This window comes from Macaca mulatta, chromosome 1, assembly GCF_049350105.2.
Source record: "Macaca mulatta isolate MMU2019108-1 chromosome 1, T2T-MMU8v2.0, whole genome shotgun sequence".
In the NCBI taxonomy this organism is placed as follows: Eukaryota; Metazoa; Chordata; class Mammalia; order Primates; family Cercopithecidae; genus Macaca; species Macaca mulatta.
Window position 1 is genome coordinate 2,407,210 of NC_133406.1, and position 24,159 is coordinate 2,431,368.

At 43.5% G+C, this 24,159-nt stretch overlaps 1 protein-coding gene across 7 annotated transcripts in view; it reads right to left on the reverse strand.

Moving 5' to 3' along the window:
• The window catches only part of CNST (consortin, connexin sorting protein), a 116,152-nt gene that overhangs the window by 13,647 nt on the left and 78,346 nt on the right, over window positions 1–24,159 (reverse strand). For all 7 annotated transcript variants that reach the window (XR_013415896.1, XR_013415898.1, XM_077998007.1 and 4 more), the window contains 5 exons: window positions 23,416–23,502; window positions 22,539–22,653; window positions 14,008–14,029; window positions 13,741–13,837; window positions 8,134–9,032 (listed from right to left, as the gene is read on the reverse strand). Coding sequence is in view for 5 of the 7 variants with exons in the window: in XM_077998007.1 (XP_077854133.1) it covers window positions 8,134–9,032; window positions 13,741–13,837; window positions 14,008–14,029; window positions 22,539–22,653; window positions 23,416–23,502 (1,220 nt within the window). In the remaining 2 variants the exon portion in view is untranslated. The remainder of the gene's footprint in view (window positions 1–8,133; window positions 9,033–13,740; window positions 13,838–14,007; window positions 14,030–22,538; window positions 22,654–23,415; window positions 23,503–24,159) is intronic.

Here is a 24,159-nt window from a genome sequence, read left to right on the forward strand (position 1 = left end):
ATATTATAATTAAAACGAGATTAATAGAACTTTCAAATAAGACTCAAGCAAAAATTCTTATCTTACACATCACCTCATTTATGAGATACTTAAACTAATGGCCAAAGTTGTCCATCTAGAGACATAAGGGGAGAGGAGATTAGATGAAAGATCTTTGTGTCATTTGATTAATCTGGAAGTAGACTAATGTCATGGCTCCTTCCATGGCCAATTGATAAAAACATGTCACAGCTGGGCCAGGGAGTGCCAGCTGTAAGTGCTGCCATTTTCCAGAAAGAACACGGCGGTCACCTCAGACCCACAGCACTGCTTCTTAGAACACTGCAATACGGGGAGAAAGCAAACAAGGGAAAAAACGGACTATGATGAAGTACATTAATGTCGACTCTTTAAAAGATTCACTTAAAAAGGAAAAAGCCTTTAAAAAATAACAGGAGTTTTATCACGTGTCTAAGTTTCTAGGTTAGGCATTACCTCATGTTTTTGTAATTTGTTTTGCTTGCTTAAAGGGACAATTTAATAAGTTGAAAATAGAAAAAGAAGAGAATGTCAAGATATGATCCCATTTTTAAGTCCCAGAAAATTGTTTAAATAGCTGCCAGTTCAGTTACTTTAAATCCCCTCACCTTGTTGAAATTCTTTAATAGTTCTTCCAGTATCCAAAACTGTATTTTTGTTTTTATGTTAATTTATTATGTGTCTCTCCCTCTAGAAAGGAAGCTTTATGAGAGCAGGGACTTGCTCTGTGTTCAGCGCTGTCTTCCTAGTTTCTATAATAAAGTAGGTGCTCACTAAATATGCCAAAGAAGAAAAAATATACGGATAAGCAATTTACACATAGATAGCACCTAGGAAATACTTAAACATACTGTAGCTTTTTCATTGAAAATAATCAAAACCAAATCTATTATTAAAGGATATTTATTTTTATAAGTGAACTAAGAAAAAAAAAGCCTTACTGTGTATAGTGGCTGTTATTTACAACAGCCTGTATTAGCTTTGCAGAGAATATAAAGATATACTTAACAGAATCCCTATCTTTAAGGAGTTTGCAGTTTGGTGTAGAAGACAGCATGTGTGCATCTTATGATAACAGAGGGAGATTACATTTAGGCCGGACTTTGGGAAGAGTGATGTTCCAGCCTCGCCCTCATTTGAAGTTCTGAGGAATTGTTTGAAAGAAACAAACTTCTGGACTCCAGTGATCAGGGAATCATGGCATCAGCTAGCACTTACTGAGTACTGGCCATGAGCTAGGCACTGCTTGGTACTCTCCATGCTAAAAAGCCATGACCTAGATGTTGAGGGCTGGGAAGAAAAGGTTATGTGGAAAGAAGGTTGCTCGCCTCAGGGTGGAGCTGACATACGCAGAGGGAAAAGAGCAAAGGTGACAACGTGCAGGGTGTAGCTGGGAGGTGGTGAGGCGGCCAGTCTGACTACAGCACCATCTGATACCCCAGCACAGAAGATGATGTTGGAGAGGCAGGTGGGCCGGATGACGGGAGTCCTGAATGTCGAGTAGTACAGCCTTTATCCTGCAGCTAAAGAGAGCTGTGGGAAAGGAATGACGGTGTAGAAAGGGTTTCACAGCAGGAGGAGTTTAAACTCACAGTCTGGGTGTTCGATCAAGAACCCTCAGCTGAGGTTGGTTTTAATCCGTAGAGTTTAAAAAAGCTGAATGCTTCTGGAAAAGGCGTGGAAACCTTCTTCCTATCACTACAGCTAAGTCATTTCATTGACTCTAATACCTGACTGGCTCCTTGGGTACCAGTTTGAGACCCCAAGTTTATAGAGGGCTAACGTTAAGAGCCATTTGGAGGGGAGAAGATGAAACAAGGAACAGGGAAACTTATTAAGTAACTACTGCAAAAATCCAGGAAGAGGCCGTACAAATATAATTAAAAGAGTGATTAAAATGGAAAAGAAAAAGAGCTTTGTGCAAGAGACACGGCAATCAAGAGAAGCATTAATTAATTAGAAAATGTAGAGGTCATGATAAAAACAAAAGGCAAGGACGAGACCATTTGGAAAACAGGTAATTCCTGGGTTTTCCTTTGGGGGCTCTTTAGATACCTACATAAATTCTGGGCCAACCATTGTTCCTAAAACCTCTTACATTATTGGAAGACTGCATTTCTTCTGTTGTAAGGAGGCTGGACTTCCCCTGCTCCTCTCAAAAGAGCCATTCTGGGCAGAACAACCATGACTGCTGTTTCTAAGACCCTCTTTTGTTCTGGATCCATAGAGCAGCCACCAATGTGATTTCATAAACAACTACTGCTTAGTGCTAGCCTCCCATCTTCACTTGGCAAGAGAATCCCACAGCAGCTAGTCGTAAAGAAACTTCCCTGATCCCAGTGATCTAGCCAAGAAGTAACTACCTCCCTTAATAGGCAACGGGGAAGAAAACTCACAGCTTCGATTAGACAGCTTCTCTAAAGGCAAACCCAGGAGCCATCTGGGTTGTCGTTTTTGTCCCCACTAGACAGTGTGACCTTATGTCCTCCCCTGTGTTTTGCTTTGTGTGATACAAGCAGGTCTGAAAACTTTTTTTTTTTTTTTTTTTTTTTGAGACGGAGTCTCGCTCTGTCGCCCAGGCTGGAGTGCAGTGGCCAGATCTCAGCTCACTGCAAGCTCCGCCTCCCGGGTTCCCGCCATTCTCCTGCCTCAGCCTCCCGAGTAGCTGGGACTACAGGCGCCGCCACCGCGCCCGGCTAGTTTTTTGTATTTCTTAGTAGAGACGGGGTTTCACCGTGTTAGCCAGGATGGTCTTGATCTCCTGACCTCGTGATCCACCCATCTCCGCCTCCCAAAGTGCTGGGATTACAGGCTTGAGCCACCGCGCCCGGCCGTCTGAAAACATTTAAGTGAATGTTGCTAATCTAGACAGAGGAAAAGGAACATGAGTTGCTCTCTCCCAGGGTAAAAGCTTTCTAAAGACCCAAGCAGTAACACAGGGCCTCTTCCTCAGATTTTAAAAATAATGAAATTATTTCTAAAAACAAAAATCACTGGAATCTGAAACACTTAATATAGTTTTCTGAACATATGACATCTCTGCAAGCAGATTATAAATGTAGATGTTAATGAAGAAAAAGGAATGGTTAGTCTCCACATGGCATATTATGTTGCTAAAATCTGCTCACAAGGGGACCTCTGAATTACATACTAAGATTATTTTCAATGTTCAAAAATAGGTTAACTTTCATTATGTTAAAAAATAGGTTTCATTATGTTCAAAAATAGGTTAACTTTAATTTCAACCTCACTTGTTCAGAAAACAGCTACCTCATCTCTACGCGTCTAACAGTCTATAGAGGCTGAGTGTGCCCGGTGGGTCATCCCGCCACTTTGAGTTCGTATGGCACATTTCGTTCAAGTTTTGATGCTAGGAGCTCCCTCTGAGTCTCAGGCTACAGGAGGAACAGCTGAAGAGTTTGAAGAGAAGATAATGCCACTCTTCCAGGTTCCAGAACCAAGCAAACACAGATTTATTTGCAGGATCAGGCTCCGGAGTAGAGGGGTTTGGGTTCTGACATTAAAACCACCACGTTGGTGTATTATGGGTATTACAATGCAATTTCATCCCTTGCCAAAAACTGTGGGATAATCAAATGCAGCAAAAACACTTGGTGCCAGATGACTGTTAGGTTGCAGGCTTCATCTGCATAAAAATCCTTACCTGTACTTTAGTCACTGCATCTGTAATGCGGCCCTCACAGAGAAGTCACAATAAAAATTACTGAATGGAGGCCGGGCGCGGTGGCTCAAGCCTGTAATCCCAGCACTTTGGGAGGCCGAGGCGGGCAGATCACAAGGTCAGGAGATCGAGACCACAGTGAAACCCCGTCTCTACTAAAAATACAAAAAAATTAGCCGGGCGCGGTGGCGGGCGCCTGTAGTCCCAGCTACTCAGGAGGCTGAGGCAGGAGAATGGCGTGAACCCAGGAGGCGGAGCTTGCAGTGAGCCGAGATCGCGCCACTGCACTCCAGCCTGGGCAACAGCGTGAGACTCCGTCTCAAAAAAAAAAAAAAAAAAAATTACTGAATGACAATAAACGAGTAAATCTTTCCAATGTGTTGTCTGACACTGCACATGTGATACTTTTTTTTCTTAAAAATCTATGAAAGGAGGATAAAATTTTTGATGCCTTTTAAAAACAGTATACAGTATAAACTATACTTTTGATAATGTGTCATGCTATTTTTTACGTAAGAAAGAATAGCAATACTTCAGATATTAAGCTATCACTTTACATAGCAAATTACTGGGTTTGAAAAAGCTTTCCAAACCTAGACAAGTTCCCTTTATACATGTCACTATATAAATAGCATAGACATTTTAGTTCTCTATAAATTATTTCATTTGATGTGATGAATCCAATTGTTCAAAGTAACACAGCAAAACAAGTGCTTGCACTGGGCTGGCAATGATGATCAAAACCAAGGTCCACTGGAGCCAAGGCTGGGCAACACAAAAGTGGCAAGAAAACGAAAGCAGGCAGACAAAAGAAAAGGGGAAAGCTGGCAAAGAAAGAACAAACCAGCATGTTCTACCACAAACACAATGGTAGAAAGAGGGAAGTAAGAGAACCTGAGGCGGGAGAGGTCACAGGGAGATCCGGGAAAGCGAACAGAGAAGGACCACCTAGGACCACCTGCACAGCAGCGTCGGGGGTGGAGGGGACAGGCTCATTGTCTCGGGGTTCCTAAGTGCATGAAAAATGCTGTTCAAAATTACTTGGTTATTAAGAGATCATGTTCTATATCCTCTAATCACAAAAGGAAGGAAGCATAAAAAAAATTTCAAAAACAATTCCAGTAAAATTAGCCAAGTGTGACAGCAGAGAGCCCCCAAAAGGCCAAGAACATCATCTGATTTTTCATTGTATCCTCAGCACCAAACACAGGGAAGACTCTTAATAAAATCCGACTGAAAGCACAAACAGACAGTGTTTGATGGCCAGGTGTGGTAGCTGACGCCTGTAATCCCAGCACTTTGGGAGGCCGAGGCAGGTGGATTATTGGAGGCCAGGAGTTGAAGACCAACCTGGCCAACATGGTGAAACCCCGTCTCTACTAAAAATACAAAAATTAGCGGGGCATGGTGGTGCATGCCTGTAGTCCCAGCTACTCAACAGACTGAGGCACGAGAATTGCTTGAACCCTGGAGATGGAGGTTGCAGAGAGCTGAGATCATGCTGCTGTACTCCAGCGTGGGCGACAGAGTGAGACTTTGTATCAAAAAAAAAAAAAAAAAAAAAAAAAAAAAAAAGGTTTGAATTAAAATGTTGTAGGTTCAAATCTAAAATTAAAAGAAAATTTTAAAATAAAAATCCTAAGTTTGCACTTATAAGCAAACCCACAATTGCCTGGATATTTTACTTAGTCCAAAACCTCATTCTTAAGGAATTAGGCAGACTTTGTTAAACTATGCTTCTCAGAATAGAGAGGGTAGTAAGTATTCGGAAAGCAAATGTTTAACAATCTGCTTAGCATTGTCATAGGAAAGTAAATTAGCTTTGTAAGTCATGCATATGTAGCTTTTGGGGTCCTTAAAATGGCTTAACTTAATAGATCAATATAATCTTAGGAAAGGAGACCATTATGTATTAACTTAATAGAAAATACAACGTTAAACACATATAATTTCCACTGTTAGCTGTTACCCAGTAGAAGTGACATTGTGTTTTGAGTCTGAGGAGGGAATATTCCATTTAGTTGTAATACACAACATTAATTTAACAATCTGCCACCTTAAAATATTTTTTTCCCAATATAAACAATTCTTTTATTTCTTAGAAATAGGATGACTCAGTTGAGTACAATTTTAAATTTAGTGATGTGGGGAAAAATAATTTGGGAAAAGGATGGTTTTTTTTTTTTTTTTTTTTTGAGACGGAGTCTCGCTCTGTCGCCCAGGCTGGAGTGCAGTGGCCGGATCTCAGCTCACTGCAAGCTCCGCCTTTTGGGTTCACGCCATTCTCCTGCCTCAGCCTCCCGAGTAGCTGGGACTACAGGCGCCTGCCACCTCACCCGGCTAGTTTTTTGTATTTTTTAGTAGAGACGGGGTTTCACCAGGTTAGACAGGATGGTCTCGATCTCCTGACCTTGTGATCCACCCATCTCGGCCTCCCAAAGTGCTAGGATTACAGGCTTGAGCCACCGCGCCCGGCCTAAGGATGTTGATCAATTGCAGGCTTTGGAAATACTTGTCAATAGATGACTGAAATATACAGGAGAAATGCTACAGACCTTTGACACATCCTGACAAGACCCTTGTGCATCTTCAACACAGCTGAGTAGGGAGGAGGCTGAAGATAAAGGTTTTACCAAAACTCAAAGAGCTGCTCTGGAGGAGACATCTGGCAAACTAGACAACAGAAATTTATCCAGCCGAACAGCTTTCAGGCAGAAGCAAAAACTGAAATTCCAAAAGTTCCTATTATCCCCTCAAATACGAGTTACTGGGGAAAGACAGTTCTAAAAAGGCCACGTGATTATCAGTGTGTAACTAGTCAAATGTTAAAATGGAGGAAAACGTTTTATAAGGTGGGCAAGACAACAGGAGCACTCTGCTCCTTCTTCACAATTTAGACCTAAAAAGGTAAAATTAGACCACAGGGGTTCTCCCTTTACGGTCGACTTGATTATTAGCATGAAAAAAGGCAGATAATGGTAACTTTTTTGGCATTACAGCTAAGATCTGAATATGGGTATAAGCTTTGTGTTGTTAACTTCCTGTACCAGAGATTTAGTTAAAATATACAGGAGAATGAATACCGGATTAAGTGCTGTACCATTAGCCCTAATTTTTAAAGAAACTATTTTTAACATTGTGGAAAAATATGTATCACATGAAACTGCCCTTAACTCTTGGTGAGTATACAATTCAGCAGCATTCATTACAATCAAAACGTGCACCATCACCACCATCTATTGCCAACATTTTTCATTGCCCCAAATGGAAACTCTGTGCCCATGAAGCAATATTAAATAATTTCGTTAAGCAAAAAATAAAAAAAAAAAAACCAATAGTCTGTAGAGAATTAACCGCAAATGGCAACCAAGCTGTCTGGTTAAAATAAGAGAATGAACAGTAAGCCAAGTGCTTTACTATTCTATCTAATTTTAGCAAGAAAAAAATTAAAAAGAAAAGTCATTGTTTATAGAGAATTGACTATAAATGGCAATAAAGGGAGCTAGTAATATAACAGTTATAATTACCTTAGAAAGCTTTTCACAGTCTTCTATTTTCACATATATTTTATTGTCTACTTTGGCTTTGTTACTTTTTCATTTCCCCCCTTATTTTTTTTTCCAATGATAATGCTGATTCAGAATACAATGAGTAGAAATGGGACTTAAAAGTGAACTTGGGGGTAAAAATGGTGAAGAAAAGGAAAGGCAGCTCGTATTCAAATTTTCAGAGAAGAAAACAGGCTTACAGAGGTAAAAAGTAACTCCAAGAAGCTGTTAACTAACTGGTGGGATTGTACTGGAACTAAGGCAATCAAATTCTGCTCTACCATCCAGGCCACCTTGGTGAGGGTGCTGTAGTTTGGATATGGCTTTTATCTTTTCTTTTTCCAAACTTTGAAAAATGGTCATTTTTCCTTAATCTTTTTTTTCAACTTAATATAAGGTTAAAAATTAATCCAGTATCTCTTCCATTTTAAAACGTTCCGTCCATTCTTTAGACTGTTTTAAAAGATTTTAAAAATATATTAACAAGAGGAGGAAACAGTAAGTACATATCATATTTTATCTGCTAGATGTATGAGAAGAAAAATGAGACTTCCTTATTAGAATGTGACTATTCTTGTCTTGATTCCAATTTCTGGAACTGCCACGTATCAGTCAGGACTATAAAAAATGGATATATACGATAAGGCTCACTCTAGCTGGAAGCATGCAATAGAACATCTTGTAGTATGAACATTATAATGATTAAAAGTCATTTTATTCAATACACACAAATGTAAAAACTACTAATAATTAAAAGCCTATGTGAACCAGAATTTTCCCTCATGTTTGAGACAAGAGAAAACTTACAAAAACAAGGCAATATTTAATACATATATGTTTTTTAAATGCCATTTTACTTTTAATTGTACTTCATCTCTGATTTACCTCTGCAATCTCTATCCTTTTGGCAAGATCATCGAGAGAAAGACAGCTCTCATCAGAAGGCAGATTCTCCTGCAAACTATAGGATGCTTCTTCAGGAGAGAGATCTTGAAGGAGATCAGAGTCGTCGTCTTGGTTATCTTCGTAGGAAAGGGAATCTTCAGTATCTTTTAAACATCCTTCTAAAAGGCTGTTCAAATAGTCTTCTGTTTCTCTGCTGAGTTGCTCATCTTTCTCTCCCTTTTCCTCTGGGGCCATACACACCTCTGGAAGCAGTGTGCCTAGGTCAGATATTTGATTATTTCCACAGAGCACATTCTCAGAGCCGTGTGAGTCAGCCAGTGCCTGTGGTGATTTTCCATCACTGTCGGTAAGATCAGGCTGCTGCAGCTCATTTAATTCATTGTTCGCAAGTTGGTCTGTGGGCAACGCCTCAGAAGCATCCCGAAGTGGCAAACGGAGTTCTTTTCTCTGAGCCTGTGAATATTTACCCTCAGAAATCAATGCAGGAGGTATACGGTCACAGCCTGGTAAAATCAATGTCTCCGTCGCTGACTCGCTGGAAGGCAACACTTTAGGGTCTTCAGCAATGCCCTCTATTCTGGCCACATCCTGGCAGGCCTCCGTCTGAGCCAGCTGCAAGCCACTGTCATCCTCACAAGCATCCTCAGAAGAGTCTGGCCCAGACGGGCTCCCTGCTGTCTCGGAGGACTGGGTGTGGAGCGGTAACGTGGCTTCAGTGCGGCAGAGCAGCTCCTCCGTGTGGTCCTTTCCTGCAGTTACCGAAAGGCTTGGGGCATCCGCCTGCTGGTCCATCTGACCACAGCAGGGACTGCTCCCCACGGGCTCCTCTTTACGTTGGCTGTCTTTATCTGGCTCTGTGCCAAGACAAGTTTTACTCTCTAAAGATGAAGAAAAATAAATTGTTAAAAATTCAAAAACCACTTTGTATGGGAAGGAAAAGAAGGGACTTATGAATATGTGTAATACAACAATATTCTAACCCTTTCAAATGGAAATTCTATCTGTTGCATTATAGTGTCTTTAGGTATAGGAAATACCTAAAATATTTAGTAAATAATCCTTATACAGAACAGGGATTATTCAAAAGCATGTGAATATGACTAAATCATTTAGTCCTCATTATAATCAAAAAAGTCATTTTCAAAGGTTTAAAAGCTATTCTGAACTTTATTAGCCTTTTACATTAAAATGAAGTTAGAAAAATTATTTTCAGCACATTTAAGACATGGTGTATTGGGCCGGGTGCTGTGGTTCACGCCTGTAATCCCAGCACTTTGGGAGGCTGAGGTGGGCGGATCACCTGAGGTCGGGAGTTTGAAACCAGACTGACCAACATGGAGAAACCCCGTCTCTACTAAAAATACAAAATTAGCTGGGCGTGGCGGCATATGCCTGTAATCCCAGCTACTCAGGAGGCTGAGGCAGGAAAATTGCTTGAACCCGGGAGGCGGAGGTTGCGGTGAGCCGAGATCGCGCCATTGCACTCCAGCCTGGGCAACAAGAGCAAAACTGTCTTAAAAAACAACCAAACAAAGAAAAGTAGTATTGGTCTGGTTTACTAAGATAAAAGGAACAAAACTCAGTTCTGTTAAAATTTACAATTTGACCATAATACCACTAATAAATGTGTTTGCAAATTACTTGCAACTTTTGTTTGTTTGTTTGTTTGAGACAGAGTCTCACTCTCCCAGGCTGGAGTGCAGTGATGCGATCTCGGCTCACTGCAAGCTCCGCCTCCCGGGTTCACGCCATTCTCCTGCCTCAGCCTCCCCAGTAGCTGGGACCACAGGTGCCCGCCACTACGCCTGGCTAATTTTTGGTATTTTTAGTAGAGATGGGGTTTCACCGTGTTGGCCAGGATGGTTTCAACCTCCTGACCTCCTGATCCACCCGCCTCGGCCTCCCAAAGTGCTGGGATTACAGGCCTGAGCCACCGCGCCCGGCCTACTTGCAACTTCTTAAAGGGAGGTAGCAAAGGGTAGCAATAAAAAGGATACGTTTTTGCAACAAGTAGAAATGGGTTTGAATTTTGACATCTCTTTCAATTTCTACTTTAAGTAAAACCAACTTATTTTTCTTTCACTTTAAAATGAAACAGTTAAAAGCCTCCGTGTGAATAATGAAGGAGCAGTGCACGGATGGCTAGAAAACAGAGAAGCTTGCTCATTCTCGCTTTATTGGTACACTTAGCATTCGTAACTATTTTAGAAGTTTTATCCTTTTTATACTAATATGCTGTTTAACTTAAATAAATGAGCCAAATGTGAAAATAAAAGAGAAAACATGATGATAATTTTATTCCATTTGTTTTTTTATTTACTGATACTTTTTCTTTTTTTTTTTTCTTTCCTTTTCACCCTGGACTCCAAAAACATATTGATACTTTACTACTAATTACCAACTGACAATTGAGGCCCACACCATGTCAAGCAAAAGGCATTCCTGAAACGTCGGCTTCAGATTTCAGAGCATCTGGTGCTGAGGCTGCCACCTCAACTCCGGGTTGCTGAGAGGCAGCTATTCAGTAGAGTTCATAGCACCTCCCCTGACACCCTGACTCAAATTATCAGATGCGGATCAGCAGAAGGAAGAAGTGGTCACCTTTGGGAGAACACAGCCTTCCTTCTCTCTCCCCACCCCAAAGAATCACTCTAAGTTTGTGAGGCTGCAAGAAAACCCAGGCACATTTCACTTTCCTTTGGTTGTCTGCTTTGCCACTGGGCTTGCTGGTCTGCCCCTCCCTCTGTTAAATGGGGGAAGGTTAGAGCAGTGAGGGCCACAGCCAAGGGGAAAGGGGGCCAAGCCGCTCCTCCACGATTCCAGGTACCCAAAGGTTCAGAAGATGTCCCTCGAAACATGTCCACAGGATTCAGAGACTAAATGAGACTGGGAACCACAGTCCCACAGGCACTGTGAAAGCACAGGGCAGAGAGAACCCCCACATCAGAGGAATGGGGTGCGTTGCTTCCAGCTGAGGGTCAGTTACCTAAAGGCTGCAAATATCTAGGGGAGCAGCTTGGGGGTAACCTCCTCCGTAGCTGCTCCTGCTGGAGCCACCACACGACCTGGGTTCAGTCATAAACACCAATCCAGTGAACTCCAACCAGGAGCAGACTGTGTTCCCAGCCCTGGCAACTGGAGGGCGGAGAAGAGCTTTGAGTACAATGAGATTTAAGTGTGAAAATCAAGTTCAGGATTGAATAGGGCTAAGCTCTAAATAATCAAAATGAGACTATTTAATAGCTTATTAGTAAGTGACTGAAAAGGTACAGAATCAGTCTGAGGTGCCATTTTATGAGTTGGAGGTGAGGTGGTGGACGGCCGCTATGTCACGAAGTACAACCGCTTAAAGTATCGTATCTAATGAACTGAGATATCACTTAAGTGATAAGCAATAAAGACAATCTATGGGTACAATGTATTATTTACAAAATAACCTGAAAATGGTTGCTTCATCCCATTATTTAGAAATACTACAGAAAATATGGGGAAAAAAACTCCACCATAATTTTGGAAAAGCCAAGATTTCCAAACTACATTCGGAGAGTCACCCACATTGTCAACATTTCTCTTTAAAACATTGTTTGGTGAAACTTGGGCAACATTTCTTTCCCGAGAATTCAGTCCATACTCCCTCACAGGGTTATTCCTGGGACATCTGGATTGTTGAAGCCTTTGATAAGCCATACAATGCACTTAGCAGAAGCAGGCTGCATTCAATTAGAAATGGGAAGACCCGGCCAGGCGTGGTGGCTCACGCCTGTAATCCCAGCACTTTGGGAGGCTGAGGTGGGTGGATCATGAGGTCAGGAGATCGAGACCATCCTGGCTAGCACGGTGAAACCCCATCTCTACTAAAAATACAAAAAATTAGCCGGGCGTGGTGGCGGCGCCTGTAGTCCCAGCTACTTGGGAGGCTGAGGCAGGAGAATGGCGTGAACCCGGGAGGCGGAGCTTGCAGTGAGCTGAGATCGCCCCACTGCACTCCAGCCTGGGCGACAGAGCAAGACTCCGTCTCAAAAAAAAAAAAAAAAAGAAATGGGAAGACCCAGGTTCTAGCTGTGAATCAAAGCACCAAGCAAGTGACTAAACTTGGTACCTCAGTTTCCCCATCTGTACCACATGAATCAAAGCAGAGGCCCAGTTGAAGGAGGTGCTGGGCAGCAACCATGCTAAGTCAGTCAGCCTGTAACAGCACTTTTCTCAATGTGCCCAACACAGACACACGCTCACACCCGCACTGGGCAGCTTTGTGGTATTTTTCCTCCTTTAAGATTGTTATGAAGCTCATTTTACGGTGATTTCTGATATAAAAATGACTAGAAAAGGAAAGACAGGAAGAACAGAGTCTAGCAGGACTGACCCAAGGCAACATCCCTAGCTTGTCTCAGAAGTGAAAAGGAGGTGAAGTAAGATTTGAAAGAATAAAAACATACTTTGTAAAGAGTAAAAGGCTGGCCGGGCGCGGTGGCTCACGCCTGTAATTCCAGGACTTTGTGGGACCGCGGTGAGAGGACCGCTTGAGCTCAGGACTTCCAGACCAGCCTGAGTAACACAGTGAGACCTCCATATCCACAAAAATGTTTAAAAATTAACTGGATGCCGTGGTGTGTGCCTATAATCTCAGGTACTGGGGAGGCTGAGGCAGGAGGATTACTTGAGCCCAGGAGCTCGCTGCAGTGAGCCGTGATGGTGCCACTGCACTCCAGCCTGGGCAACAGTGTGAGACCCTGTCTCAAAAAAAGGGGGGGGAGGACAAAAGGCTAATCATGACATCATCATCATCATCATCATCATCATCATCATCATCATCACATCACGTCAGGGCAACTCGTCCAAAACACCTGACACTTCCTCTTCAGTATCAGGGCTCTCAGGCCCAGTAACATAAAACCTGGAAATATACATTAATAGTAAAATTAGATGTCAAGGGGAAAAAACCCTAAAACATATTCATTTATTTTTATTTTCTAAAGCTTTTATAATGAGCAACATGCCAAACATTTAGAAGAAAGCCTCTTAAAATCTTCTGATATAAGGGCACAAGGTGGTAGGAAATCATCATCAATGCTTTAGAAATACATACACAAACTAAAGTATATCATATGTTAGTAAACAGAAAAGGGGAGAAATTAAATTGCTATGAATTATCAAGATACAGAGTTTTAAATATCTAAATTGACAGAACAAATTTCTGGTAAAGTGCATACAATAACTGTTGGTTTTTAAACAGAAAACAATGTATGAATGTACCAACGCCAGTTCTATTTCAGAGCATTTTGTACCATCTTTGCTTATTCTGTTAGATATATATATAAAACCACCTACTGAAAACATAAGAATTTTATGTTTTTATAAGAACTTAGATTTTATGGTATCTACTACCAGAAGTCTAAAATGTGGAGCTAAACAATATAAAAATTCTTGTTTTGCTATTTTTCTAGGAGAGGTATAGGTACAAAAATGTAAGTGCAAAAAAAAAAAAAAAAGAAAAGATCCTTCACAGCAAATCAGAGGTAACACTTGTAAAATATCAGAGGAGACAGGTATCTTTCCCGTTGCTCCCTAGCTTAAGTTAAAACATACCTGACTCTTTGGTGGCAGCTCCTCTTTCCTTTGGATCTTCAGACACTCGTAACTGCGTAGAGCATTTCCCTTCCTGGGACTTCTCCACAGCTGCTATCTAAAAAGTTTAAAACGAGAAAACCCAACTTTTGGGAAAACTGTTGTGTTAAACTAGGAAGCTGAAAATAACTTGGGAAAGGTTTCTTTATTTTCCAAAACAGTCCATACAACAGACATATGACACAAACATTTTTCCTAGAAATATTTTCAAAAGAAACAATTTCTTACCTTATGTTTGGATAAAAGAGGACTGTAGAAAAAAAGAAAGAAAAAAGAATTAAAAAAAAAAATTACAGCAGCAATACGCTTCCAAACAAATGTCACTGAAATGGCTATAAAAAAATACAGCTTCTCTGGATTCTAATATTAGCACAGAACATTTCCACGGCTGAAACATTACCACTGGCTCACATAGTTCAAAGTGCAGCTATATCATGTGTTAATCTCCTTAGATGGCCAATTAAACTGGAAACCCCCAAAGAAGCTACCAACGCTGCACTCCAAAAGAAAAAAAAAAAAAAGAATGCTAACCTTTTGCTAATAAATAAAGACAATTTCACATACACATATTTAAAAAATTTCAGTTTATGTCATTTTAGTCTAAAATAGATTATGGTTGAAGATAATTTTGTTGGAATTCTCCATGGAAACAGATAAAAAGTATAAATATTAAACGTTAGGGAATACCCAAGATAACAGAATGTACATATCCATTAAAGGCACACACAAAAATGCTCATCGCCACTTTATTCATAATATTCACAAAACAAGAAACATCCCAAACGTCTACTAATGATAGAATGAATAAATTGCTGCATAGTCATCCAAGAAATCTGTACTGCAATAAAACAGAGCAAACCACTGTTACATGCAACAACATGGAACAAGACATACTGATGGGTGCAAGAATCTAGACATAAAAATCTATATTCTGCATGATCCCATTTATATACAATTACAGGACAGGCAAATATATTGTTATATAGAGTCCAGACAGTGGTCACTATTGGGGGTGGGTACGAAGTTGGCAGGTGCATGAGGGAGCCTTCTGAGGGGCTGGAATGTTCTGTATCTTGTACCTTGCTCAGACTGGTAGTCACATAGACATATGTTTATGCAAAAACTCATCAAGCTTGTACACTTGATGTATAACTTGAAAATATTTTTAAATATTCAAAAATTTAAGAGTAATGATATGGGGGGAATTATCTAAATTTTGAAGCATAAAGACACCATGCTGATGTCATGTTCAATAAATATTTGTGAGTTCTTTACCTGCTGCATGAACTACGTGACAATTACCTGGCACTGCCTCACTATTAACAAACAGAGCTTTAGTTTACTCTCATTGATTCTGAGAGAAAAGGAGAAAAAGTTATCCATAGAATGGAAAGTCTTTTAGCCTTTGTATGGAGAATTCATGTTCTAAATTCCAGAAATTTGCACTAGTTTAAACACTACTGTGTCCCTTTGTCCTCAGAAATCTGGATCTCTGAATAAGGATGTTTTTTTAAAAAGTAAGTGCCTTATTATTATTATTCTTTAGTTTAAAAAATCCAGCTCCTTGATACAATTCAAGCAACTGAAAATTACCTGGTAAACGCAGTTTTCCTTTCGCAAGATTTTGGTTAGATACTATATTCTATTAGCTTTCCAGCATCAGACTACTCTTAAAAATGTCATGTTTTTACTGCAACACAGAAACATTAGCGAGTAGAATCAAAAGCCCTAATACACAGTTCTGTCCATCTGAACTGCTCATCTCTTAATCAAAAAGAGATCAAAATCAGAAGTTATATTTTAAAATATCTAATCAGAAGAATCTTTTGAACCTACATAAAGTTGACCTTTTATTGAGTTCAGGGTAAGAAACTCAACAAAAACTGAGAAAGGAACCTATAAATGAAAGATTCTCCCCGGGGCCTGAAAGCCTTGGGGGGGGATGAATAACTCCTCCCTTCTCAGGCCCAGTCCCAAGGCCAAGGCCACTTGTGTGACAAGTGCTCCTCAGCGTCAGCAAGATAACAGAAGCAGGGAGAGGGCTGGTCGGAAGACACCTACCCCTGAGGACGGAGAGAGGCCATCCGGGTACTACGTAGCAGTTACATCAGACAGGGACACTTCCTGTTTACAGGAGACCATAAAACCCCGGCCCCTTCCTCACATGGGGCTGATGCCATTTTAGGCCTCAGCCCGTCTGCACCCAGGGGCTCATCAAAACAGCGTGTTGCTCCACACGGCCTTGTGCTGTTTGTTGGTGCAGTCTCGGGATTCGAACCAATACTAGAGCCTTGCACCTGATGCTGAAACCCGGGCCCTTGCTCACAACCTCTGTACCTTATTCCTAGAACTGTCCACTTTCCTTCAGTATGTTGATGATACGCTCCTGTGTAGCCTCTCTCAAAAAGACTGCAACGGCCATACTATCTCTCTTTTCAATTTCCTGGCAGAGTGGGGGTATTGGGTCTCCCCTAAGAAAGCACAAATATGCACCCCTCAGTCACCTCCTTTGGCCTAGCTCTTACCCTGCAAACCTGAGGGCTCACACCGACCGCATATCCCTCCTCCAGTCCCTCCTACCTCCGCAAACTAAGCAAGAAATTCTCTCTTTTCTAGGACTAGTGGGGTATTTCAGGCTCTGGGTTCCCTCCTTCGCTCTACTTGCCAAACTGTTACACTAAGCTGCTAAAGGCCCTCTCCATGAGCCTTTAAACCCTGCACAGCCTACTACCCAACCCTTCCATCTACTCCAGAAGGCTCTCACCTCAGCCCCCGTCCTCACTCTCTCAGACCTCACCAAACCTTTCTCCCTCTATCTCAATGAACGGCGTGGAGTTACACTACGTGTTCTAACCCAGTCTAAGGGACTCGCCCTCCGATTGCTGCCTACCTCTCTAAACAGCTCGAAACCACAGTTCTCGGACGGCTTGCCTGTCTCCAAGCACTGGTGGCAGCTGCTGTCCTCACCTGTGAAAGTCTAAAACTATCCTTCATGCCAACCTAACAGTTTATTCAACCCATAACATCAAGATGTGCTAGCTCACCGCAGTGTACTGTCTCATGTCTGCCCCACGGCTCCTCCGACTGTACGCTCTATTCATAGAAACCCCCAAATCATCGGGCTAACCAGCTCCCATCTAAACCCGGCCACGCTCTTGCCTGAAGCCACTACCTCCCAAGACCCTGCACACTTCTGTGGACACTGTTCAAACCTTTCTTACACCTTTCCCAAACCTCACAGATCAACCCCTTCCAGACGCCTCCTTTACTTGGTTTGCAGCTGGCAGCTCCTTCCTACACCAAGGACGCCGACATGCCGGCTACGCTATAGTGTCACCCACCCACACTAGTGAAGCCAATCCGCTCCCCTAGGCACCACCTCCCAAAAGGCTGAACTCATCGTCCTCACTCGAGCTCTCACTCTAGCAGCCGGGCAACAGATCAATATATATTCAGATTCTCGTTATGTGTTCCACACAGCGCACTCACACTGGTCCATCTGGAAAGAAAGAGGTTTCCTAACTGCAAACAACACTCCTGTCATACACGGCTCTCCCATCAGCAAGCTCCTTCGGGCTGCCAGGTGCCCGCAGAAAGCTGCCATCATTCGCTGCAGAGGCCCCCAAACCCCAGGCAATCCTGTATCGGCTGGAAATGCGCTAGCAGATCCGGTGGCCAAACAAGGAGCCCCACAACCGTGCAAGGCCAGTTTCTGTGCCTGTCCTTGTTCTTTCCTCTTACTCCTCAGAAGAAAAGGAGTACTTCCCGGCCCAGAACCGCCAACAGCAAGGACCGTGGTACATCAAGGAGGGGCGCTTCATTCTTCCTCACGCTCCAACAACGCCGATCCTCCAAAGCCTCCACAACTCTTTCCAGGTCAGCTACAAATCTCTCTTGCAACGTCTCCGCCCTATTCTCACTTGTCCTCACCTTTCCAGCCGTGTTTGAGAGATCACCCAGTCCTGCTCTATCTGCCACTCAGTGTCACCCCAGGGCTCCCTCTGGCCGCCGTCTTTCTCTAACCACCAAGCCCAGGGTGAAGAACCTGGGCAAGATTGGCAGGTAGATGCACTCACATGCCGCCTGATAAACGGCTCCGCTACCTTCTAGTCTTTGTCTGTACTTTCTCCGGGTGGGTAGAAGCGTTCCCAACAACTTCAGAAGCTGCAAATGTCGTCATACAAACTCTCATGGTGCATATAATTCCCTGTTTCGGACTCCCAATATCCATCGAGTCGGATGATGGGCCTGCCTTCATCAGCCAAATTACCCAAGGCGTCTCTACATCCTTAGGAATGAAACGGGTTCTCCATACCCCTTACAGGCCTCCATCTTCAGGCAAAGTTGAAAAGGTCAGCTCTGTCCTTAAAGCCCAACTCACCAAGCTGGCTCTAGAAACCCGCCAGTCGTGGCCGAGAAATCTCCCTTTCGCCCTCATGAGACTTCGTGCAACACCAAAAGCACCCTCTTTTTATAGTTCCTTTGGAATCATGTATGGACGAGCTTTTGTCTCAGGGCCTCCACCCTTACCAGACTCTAAGCCACTCGGGAATTACCTCCCCTCCTTAATCCAGACAGACTTTCATTCATGAAGCAGCCAACGAGGCCACGCCTCTCCCTGCCGACACCTCTTGTCCTCTCAGCATAACTGTCTTGCAGGCACCGACGTGTTTATCAGCCAACCCGACCCTCACAAAAAGCTACAACCGAAGTGGACAGGCCCCTACACAGTAATACTCAGCACGCCAACAGCAGTGAGAGTCCAAGGACTCCCCGACTGAGTCCATCGTACCAGGGTCAAATTCACCCCCAAGGCTACTTCTTCCTCCAAAACATTAACAGATAAGTGGTTGTCCAGGCCAATTTCTCCTACCAAGCTGAAATTAACCAAAACATTTTCTTCTTCTTAAAACCAAAACACAAGGAAGACTAAACACCTGCTTCCAGATATGGCCTATATCTACCCAGCCGGATGCTGTGCCTCACTTTCAACCAGAAGTCTTCATTCAGGAATATCCCTCACCATGATCCTTACACCATCAGCAGCCGCCCTGCTGTCCACAACAGCCCTTCAGAGCTGCTGTGGGCGCTATCGGTCTTTCCACCACGGAGGAAAGATGCGACAATCCTTCACTCAGCATACTCACGTCAACAGTCCTTCATCACCACACTCTTCACTCAGCATACTCACGTCAACAGTCCTTCATCACCACACTCTTCACTCAGCATACTCACATCAACAGTCCTTCATCACCACACTCTTCACTCAGCATACTCACGTCAAGTCCTTCATCACCATACTCATGTCAACAGTCCTTCATCACCACACTCATGTCAACAGTCCTTCATCACCACACTCTTCACTCAGCATACTCACGTCAACAGTCCTTCATCACCACACTCTTCACTCAGCATATTCACGTCAACAGTCCTTCATCACCACACTCTTCACTCAGCATACTCACGTCAACAGTCCTTCATCACCACACTCTTCACTCAGCATACTCACGTCAACAGTCCTTCATCACCATACTCATGTCAAGTCCTTCATCACCACACTCTTCACTCAGCATACTCATGTCAACAGTCCTTCATCACCACACTCTTCACTCAGCATACTCACGTCAACAGTCCTTCATCACCACACTCTTCACTCAGCACACTCACGTCAACAGTCCTTCATCACCACACTCTTCACTCAGCATACTCACGTCAACAGTCCTTCATCACCACACTCTTCACTCAGCATACTCACGTCAACAGTCCTTCATCACCACACTGTTCACTCAGCATACTCACGTCAACAGTCCTTCATCACCACACTCTTCACTCAGCATACTCACGTCAACAGTCCTTCATCACCACACTCTTCACTCAGCATACTCACGTCAACAGTCCTTCATCACCACACTCTTCACTCAGCATACTCACGTCAACAGTCCTTCATCACCACACTCTTCACTCAGCATACTCACGTCAACAGTCCTTCATCACCACACTCTTCACTCAGCATACTCATGTCAACAGTCCTTCATCACCACACTCTTCACTCAGCATACTCACATCAACAGTCCTTCATCACCACACTCTTCACTCAGCATACTCATGTCAACAGTCCTTCATCACCACACTCATGTCAACAGTCCTTCATCACCACACTGTTCACTCAGCATACTCACGTCAACAGTCCTTCATCACCACACTCTTCACTCAGCATACTCACGTCAACAGTCCTTCATCACCACACTCTTCACTCAGCATACTCACATCAACAGTCCTTCATCACCACACTCTTCACTCAGCATACTCACGTCAACAGTCCTTCATCACCATACTCATACAGAAAGATCCTGTTGGGGAACCTTAGTCGAGGAATGTGTTGAATCAGGAAAGAGTTATTATAAAGTAAAAAATCTAGGAGTATCTCGCAGTTGTAATGGGGCTATATGTCCAAAAGGGAAGCACTGGCTTTGTTTCACCAAAATTGGACAATGGGGAATAAACACTCAAGTGCTCGAGGACATAAAGAGAGAACAGACTACAGCCAAAGCAAAAGCCTCAAAACCAACAACTACCCCTGAAAATCACCCGTGGTACTTCCATCCCTCTATATAAAAACTACAAGCAGACGTATCCCTTCTCAAGCCAGAAAAAAACCTGTCTGTAGATCTAGGAAAGCGCATCTGGCTCATCACGAATGTGTCCAATCGCTGGGTGTGTGGGGGAGCTCGTACGAGTGAACAGTGGCTGTGGCACGGCACAGACATTCCCCCTTAATTACTAGCATTTCAAAACCCCAGCCTCACTTTCACTCCTCAGGAACGCCCGCAGTCCTGGACACCTACCAACCCAGTAAGAAGGATGGCGAGGGCCGGGCGCAGTGGCCTGCGCCTGTAATCTCAGCACTTTGGGAGGCTGAGACGGGTGGATCACGAGGTCAGGAGATCAAGACCATCTTGGCTAACACGGTGAAACCCCGTCTCTACTAAAAATACAAAAAAAATTAGCCGGGCATGGTGGCGGGCACCTGTAGTCCCAGCTATTCGGGAGGCTGAGGCAAGAGAATGGCATGAACCCGGGGGCGGAGCTTGCAGTGAGCCGAGATCGTGACACTGCACTCCAGCCTGGGCAACAGAGCGAGACTCCGTGCCAAAAAAAAAAAAAAAAAAAAAGAGGGATGGCGAGAACATCCCAAAAGTGGACTGAGAAAACCCACCGCGCCCTAGGCGAAACCCCTGTCACCAAACCCTAACAGTCAACACCTCCACAGCTGAGTGGTGGCCAAGGTTACCCCCCGGAGCCTGGTCTCCTTCTAACTTAAGCTACCTCAATTGTGTCTCCTCGACAAAGGCCTGGAACTGTACGAACACCACTAACCCTTCGGCCGCACACCCCCGCCTAAGTGCACTATGCGACAATACCATGAACACCAGCCTACGATGGACTGCCCCTGATGGATTCTGTGGCTATGTGGAACCCAGGCTTACTCATGGCTACCTTATCACTGGCAAGGTACTTGCTGCCTAGCCACAATTAAACCCGGATTCCTTTTACCTCCAAAGCAGGCGGGCAACACCCTCAGAGTCCCTGTGTATGATAACCAGAGAAAAACAGTCCTTAAAGGTAGGAGGAAGCCAAAGATGGCAAGAGGACGAGCGGCCTCCGCAACGGATCATCGAATATTACAGTCCTGCCACCTGGGCGGAGGATGGTTCACAGGGTCATCCCATATACACGCTAAATAGAATAATCAGACCACAGGCTGCTCTAGAGACCATCACCAACCAAACCGCCTCAGCCCTGGAAATGCTCGCGCAACAACAAAACCAAATGCGTGCGGCAATTTATCAACACAGGCTGGCACTAGACACTTACTAGCAGAAGAGGGTGGGGTCTGTGGTGAGTTTAATATCTCCAATTGCTGTCTTAACAGATGATAACGGAAAAGTGGTTCTAGAAATCGCCTCAAACACCGGAAAAGTAGCCCATGGACCAGTCCAAACCTGGAAGAGATGGGACTCGGAAAACCTTCTAGGGGGTGGTTCTCTAATTTAGGAGGATGTAAAACGCTGGTAGGGACGGACACCTTCACCACTGGGGTCCTCCTGTTTCTCCCCTGTGTTATCCCAGTGATAAAGCCATTAAAGCTCTTGTTGAAACCACAGTAAACCACCAGACGATCCAGACGATGCTCCTGCTACAACGGCACGGTGGATGCCCACCCGTCTCTCAAGAATCCCCAAAATTAAGTTTTCTCTTTTGTTTCTGAGGTGCCCATGCCATCCCTATGTCATGCCTGAAGTAGTTAGGCCCAGTCCCAAGGCACAAGGCCACTTGCGCCAGCAGTGTGCGTCAGTGAGACAGCGGAAGCAGGAAGAGGGCTGGCCGGAAGACACGTATCCCTGAGGATGGAGAGAGGCCATCCGGGTACCACGTAGCAGTTACATCAGACAGGGACACTTCCTGTTTACAGGAGACTGTAAAACTCCGGCCCCATCCTCACGTGGTGCTGACGCCATCTTAGGCCTCAGCCCGCCTGCACCCAGGTGCTCATTAAAACAGCGTGTTGCTCCACATGGCCTTGTGTCGTCTGTTGACGCGTTCCCCGGGTTTGAACCAATACCAGAGCCTTGCAATAATTATATTATGCCCATCTTAATGTCTCCAGTTGAAAACATTAAAGAAATGGATACTCAATGCTATAATGCTTCTTCAATATTCTACTCCAACTCACTCTAACGAAATTCTGATATACTTACTCTTGATGTGTTGCACAAATTTTAGTAAGCCGTTCAAAATCTTCACCATTAAATCCCTTTTCTGAATTCCTTAGAGGCGTGACTGTCTGTGGTTGCACAGTTTTCCATTTTGTTTCTAAATTTAAAGTATTTGTTAGTCACTGGCTCTTACAAAACATATTTAGGAGCAAAAAAAACAAAAACAGTTAACTAGCACCACTCATAAAGATTTGCCTGCAAAATTATCTTCTCTAACAACCCAACAGTTAGAAATAGCTAACTTATTACTTTTCAGTATAAGTAAATATCATCCTAGAGACGAAATGAGCCAGTAGGGCATGAAATGTGATTAGGAAAAATGCAAATAGTTGCAAGTCTTCTTTTCTTGGCATTGATATGAAGAGCAAAATACAAAGAAAAAAATCTTCTCACAATAGAACAGACTTGTGGTAAAAATGCTATTTTCTTGGCCGGGCACGGTGGCTCACGCCTGTAATCCCAGGACTTTGGGGGGCCGAGGCGGGCGGATCACGAGGTCAAGAGATCGAGACCATGTGTGAAACCCTGTTTCTACTAAAAATACAAAAAATTAACCAGGCGCAGTCGTGGGCACCTGTAGTCCCAGCTACTCGGGAGGCTGAGGCAGGAGAATGGTGTAAACCCGGGAAGCAGAGCTTGCAGTGAGCTGAGATCGCGCCACTGTACTCCAGCCTGGGGGACAGAGGGAGACTCCGTCTCAAAAAAAAAAAAAAAAAAAAGCTATTTTCTTTGCAACATTAACTTGTCTATGGAAACATCTATTTTCTGATTTATAAAATCAGGTCAAATATGTTAATTTTGTAGACAGTGACTTGTTGGATTACTGCTAATTCCACATGCCATGTTGGTCTGTACTTACCCCACTGTTCTTGAATGGCAGAAAGATTTGCAAGCAATTGCTCATGATACAATCGTTCTAGCTGAATGAATTTCATTGCTTTCTCATCTGAATAGAACATTTAAGGAAAAGAGAAATCCAGACTATTTACATTATTCCCCTATTTGAAGAACAATGTCCTATAGATGTTGAGAAATTTGCAGCTTACTAAAACATGAGAGGACTCTAAATACTTTTAAATTTAAACATGTCTATAATAATGTTTCTCATTTTTTTTTTCTCAAGATGGAGTCTTGCTCTGTCGCCCAGGCTAGAGTGCAGTGGCGCAATCTCAGTTCACTACAACCTCCACCTCCCAGGTTCAAGTGATTCTCCTGCCTCCACCTCCCGGGTAACTGAAACTACAGGTGCTCACCACGGCGCCTGGCTAATTTGTTTGTATTTTTAGTAGAGACAGGGTTTCACCATATTCGCCAGGCTAGTCTCGAACTCCTGACCTCCTGATCTGCCTGCCTCAGCCTCCCAAAGTGCTGCGATTACAGGCATGAGCCACTGCGTCCAGCTTTTTTTTTTTTTTGAGACAGAGTCTCCCTCTGTCACCCAGGCTGGAGTGCAGTGGTGCGATCTTGGTGTACTGCAACCTCCCCCTCCTGGATTCAAGTGATTCTCCTGCCTCAGCCTCCAGAATAGCTGGGATTACAGGCGTGCACCATCATGCCCAGCTAATTTTTGTATTTTTAGTCAAGATGGGGTTTCACCATGCTG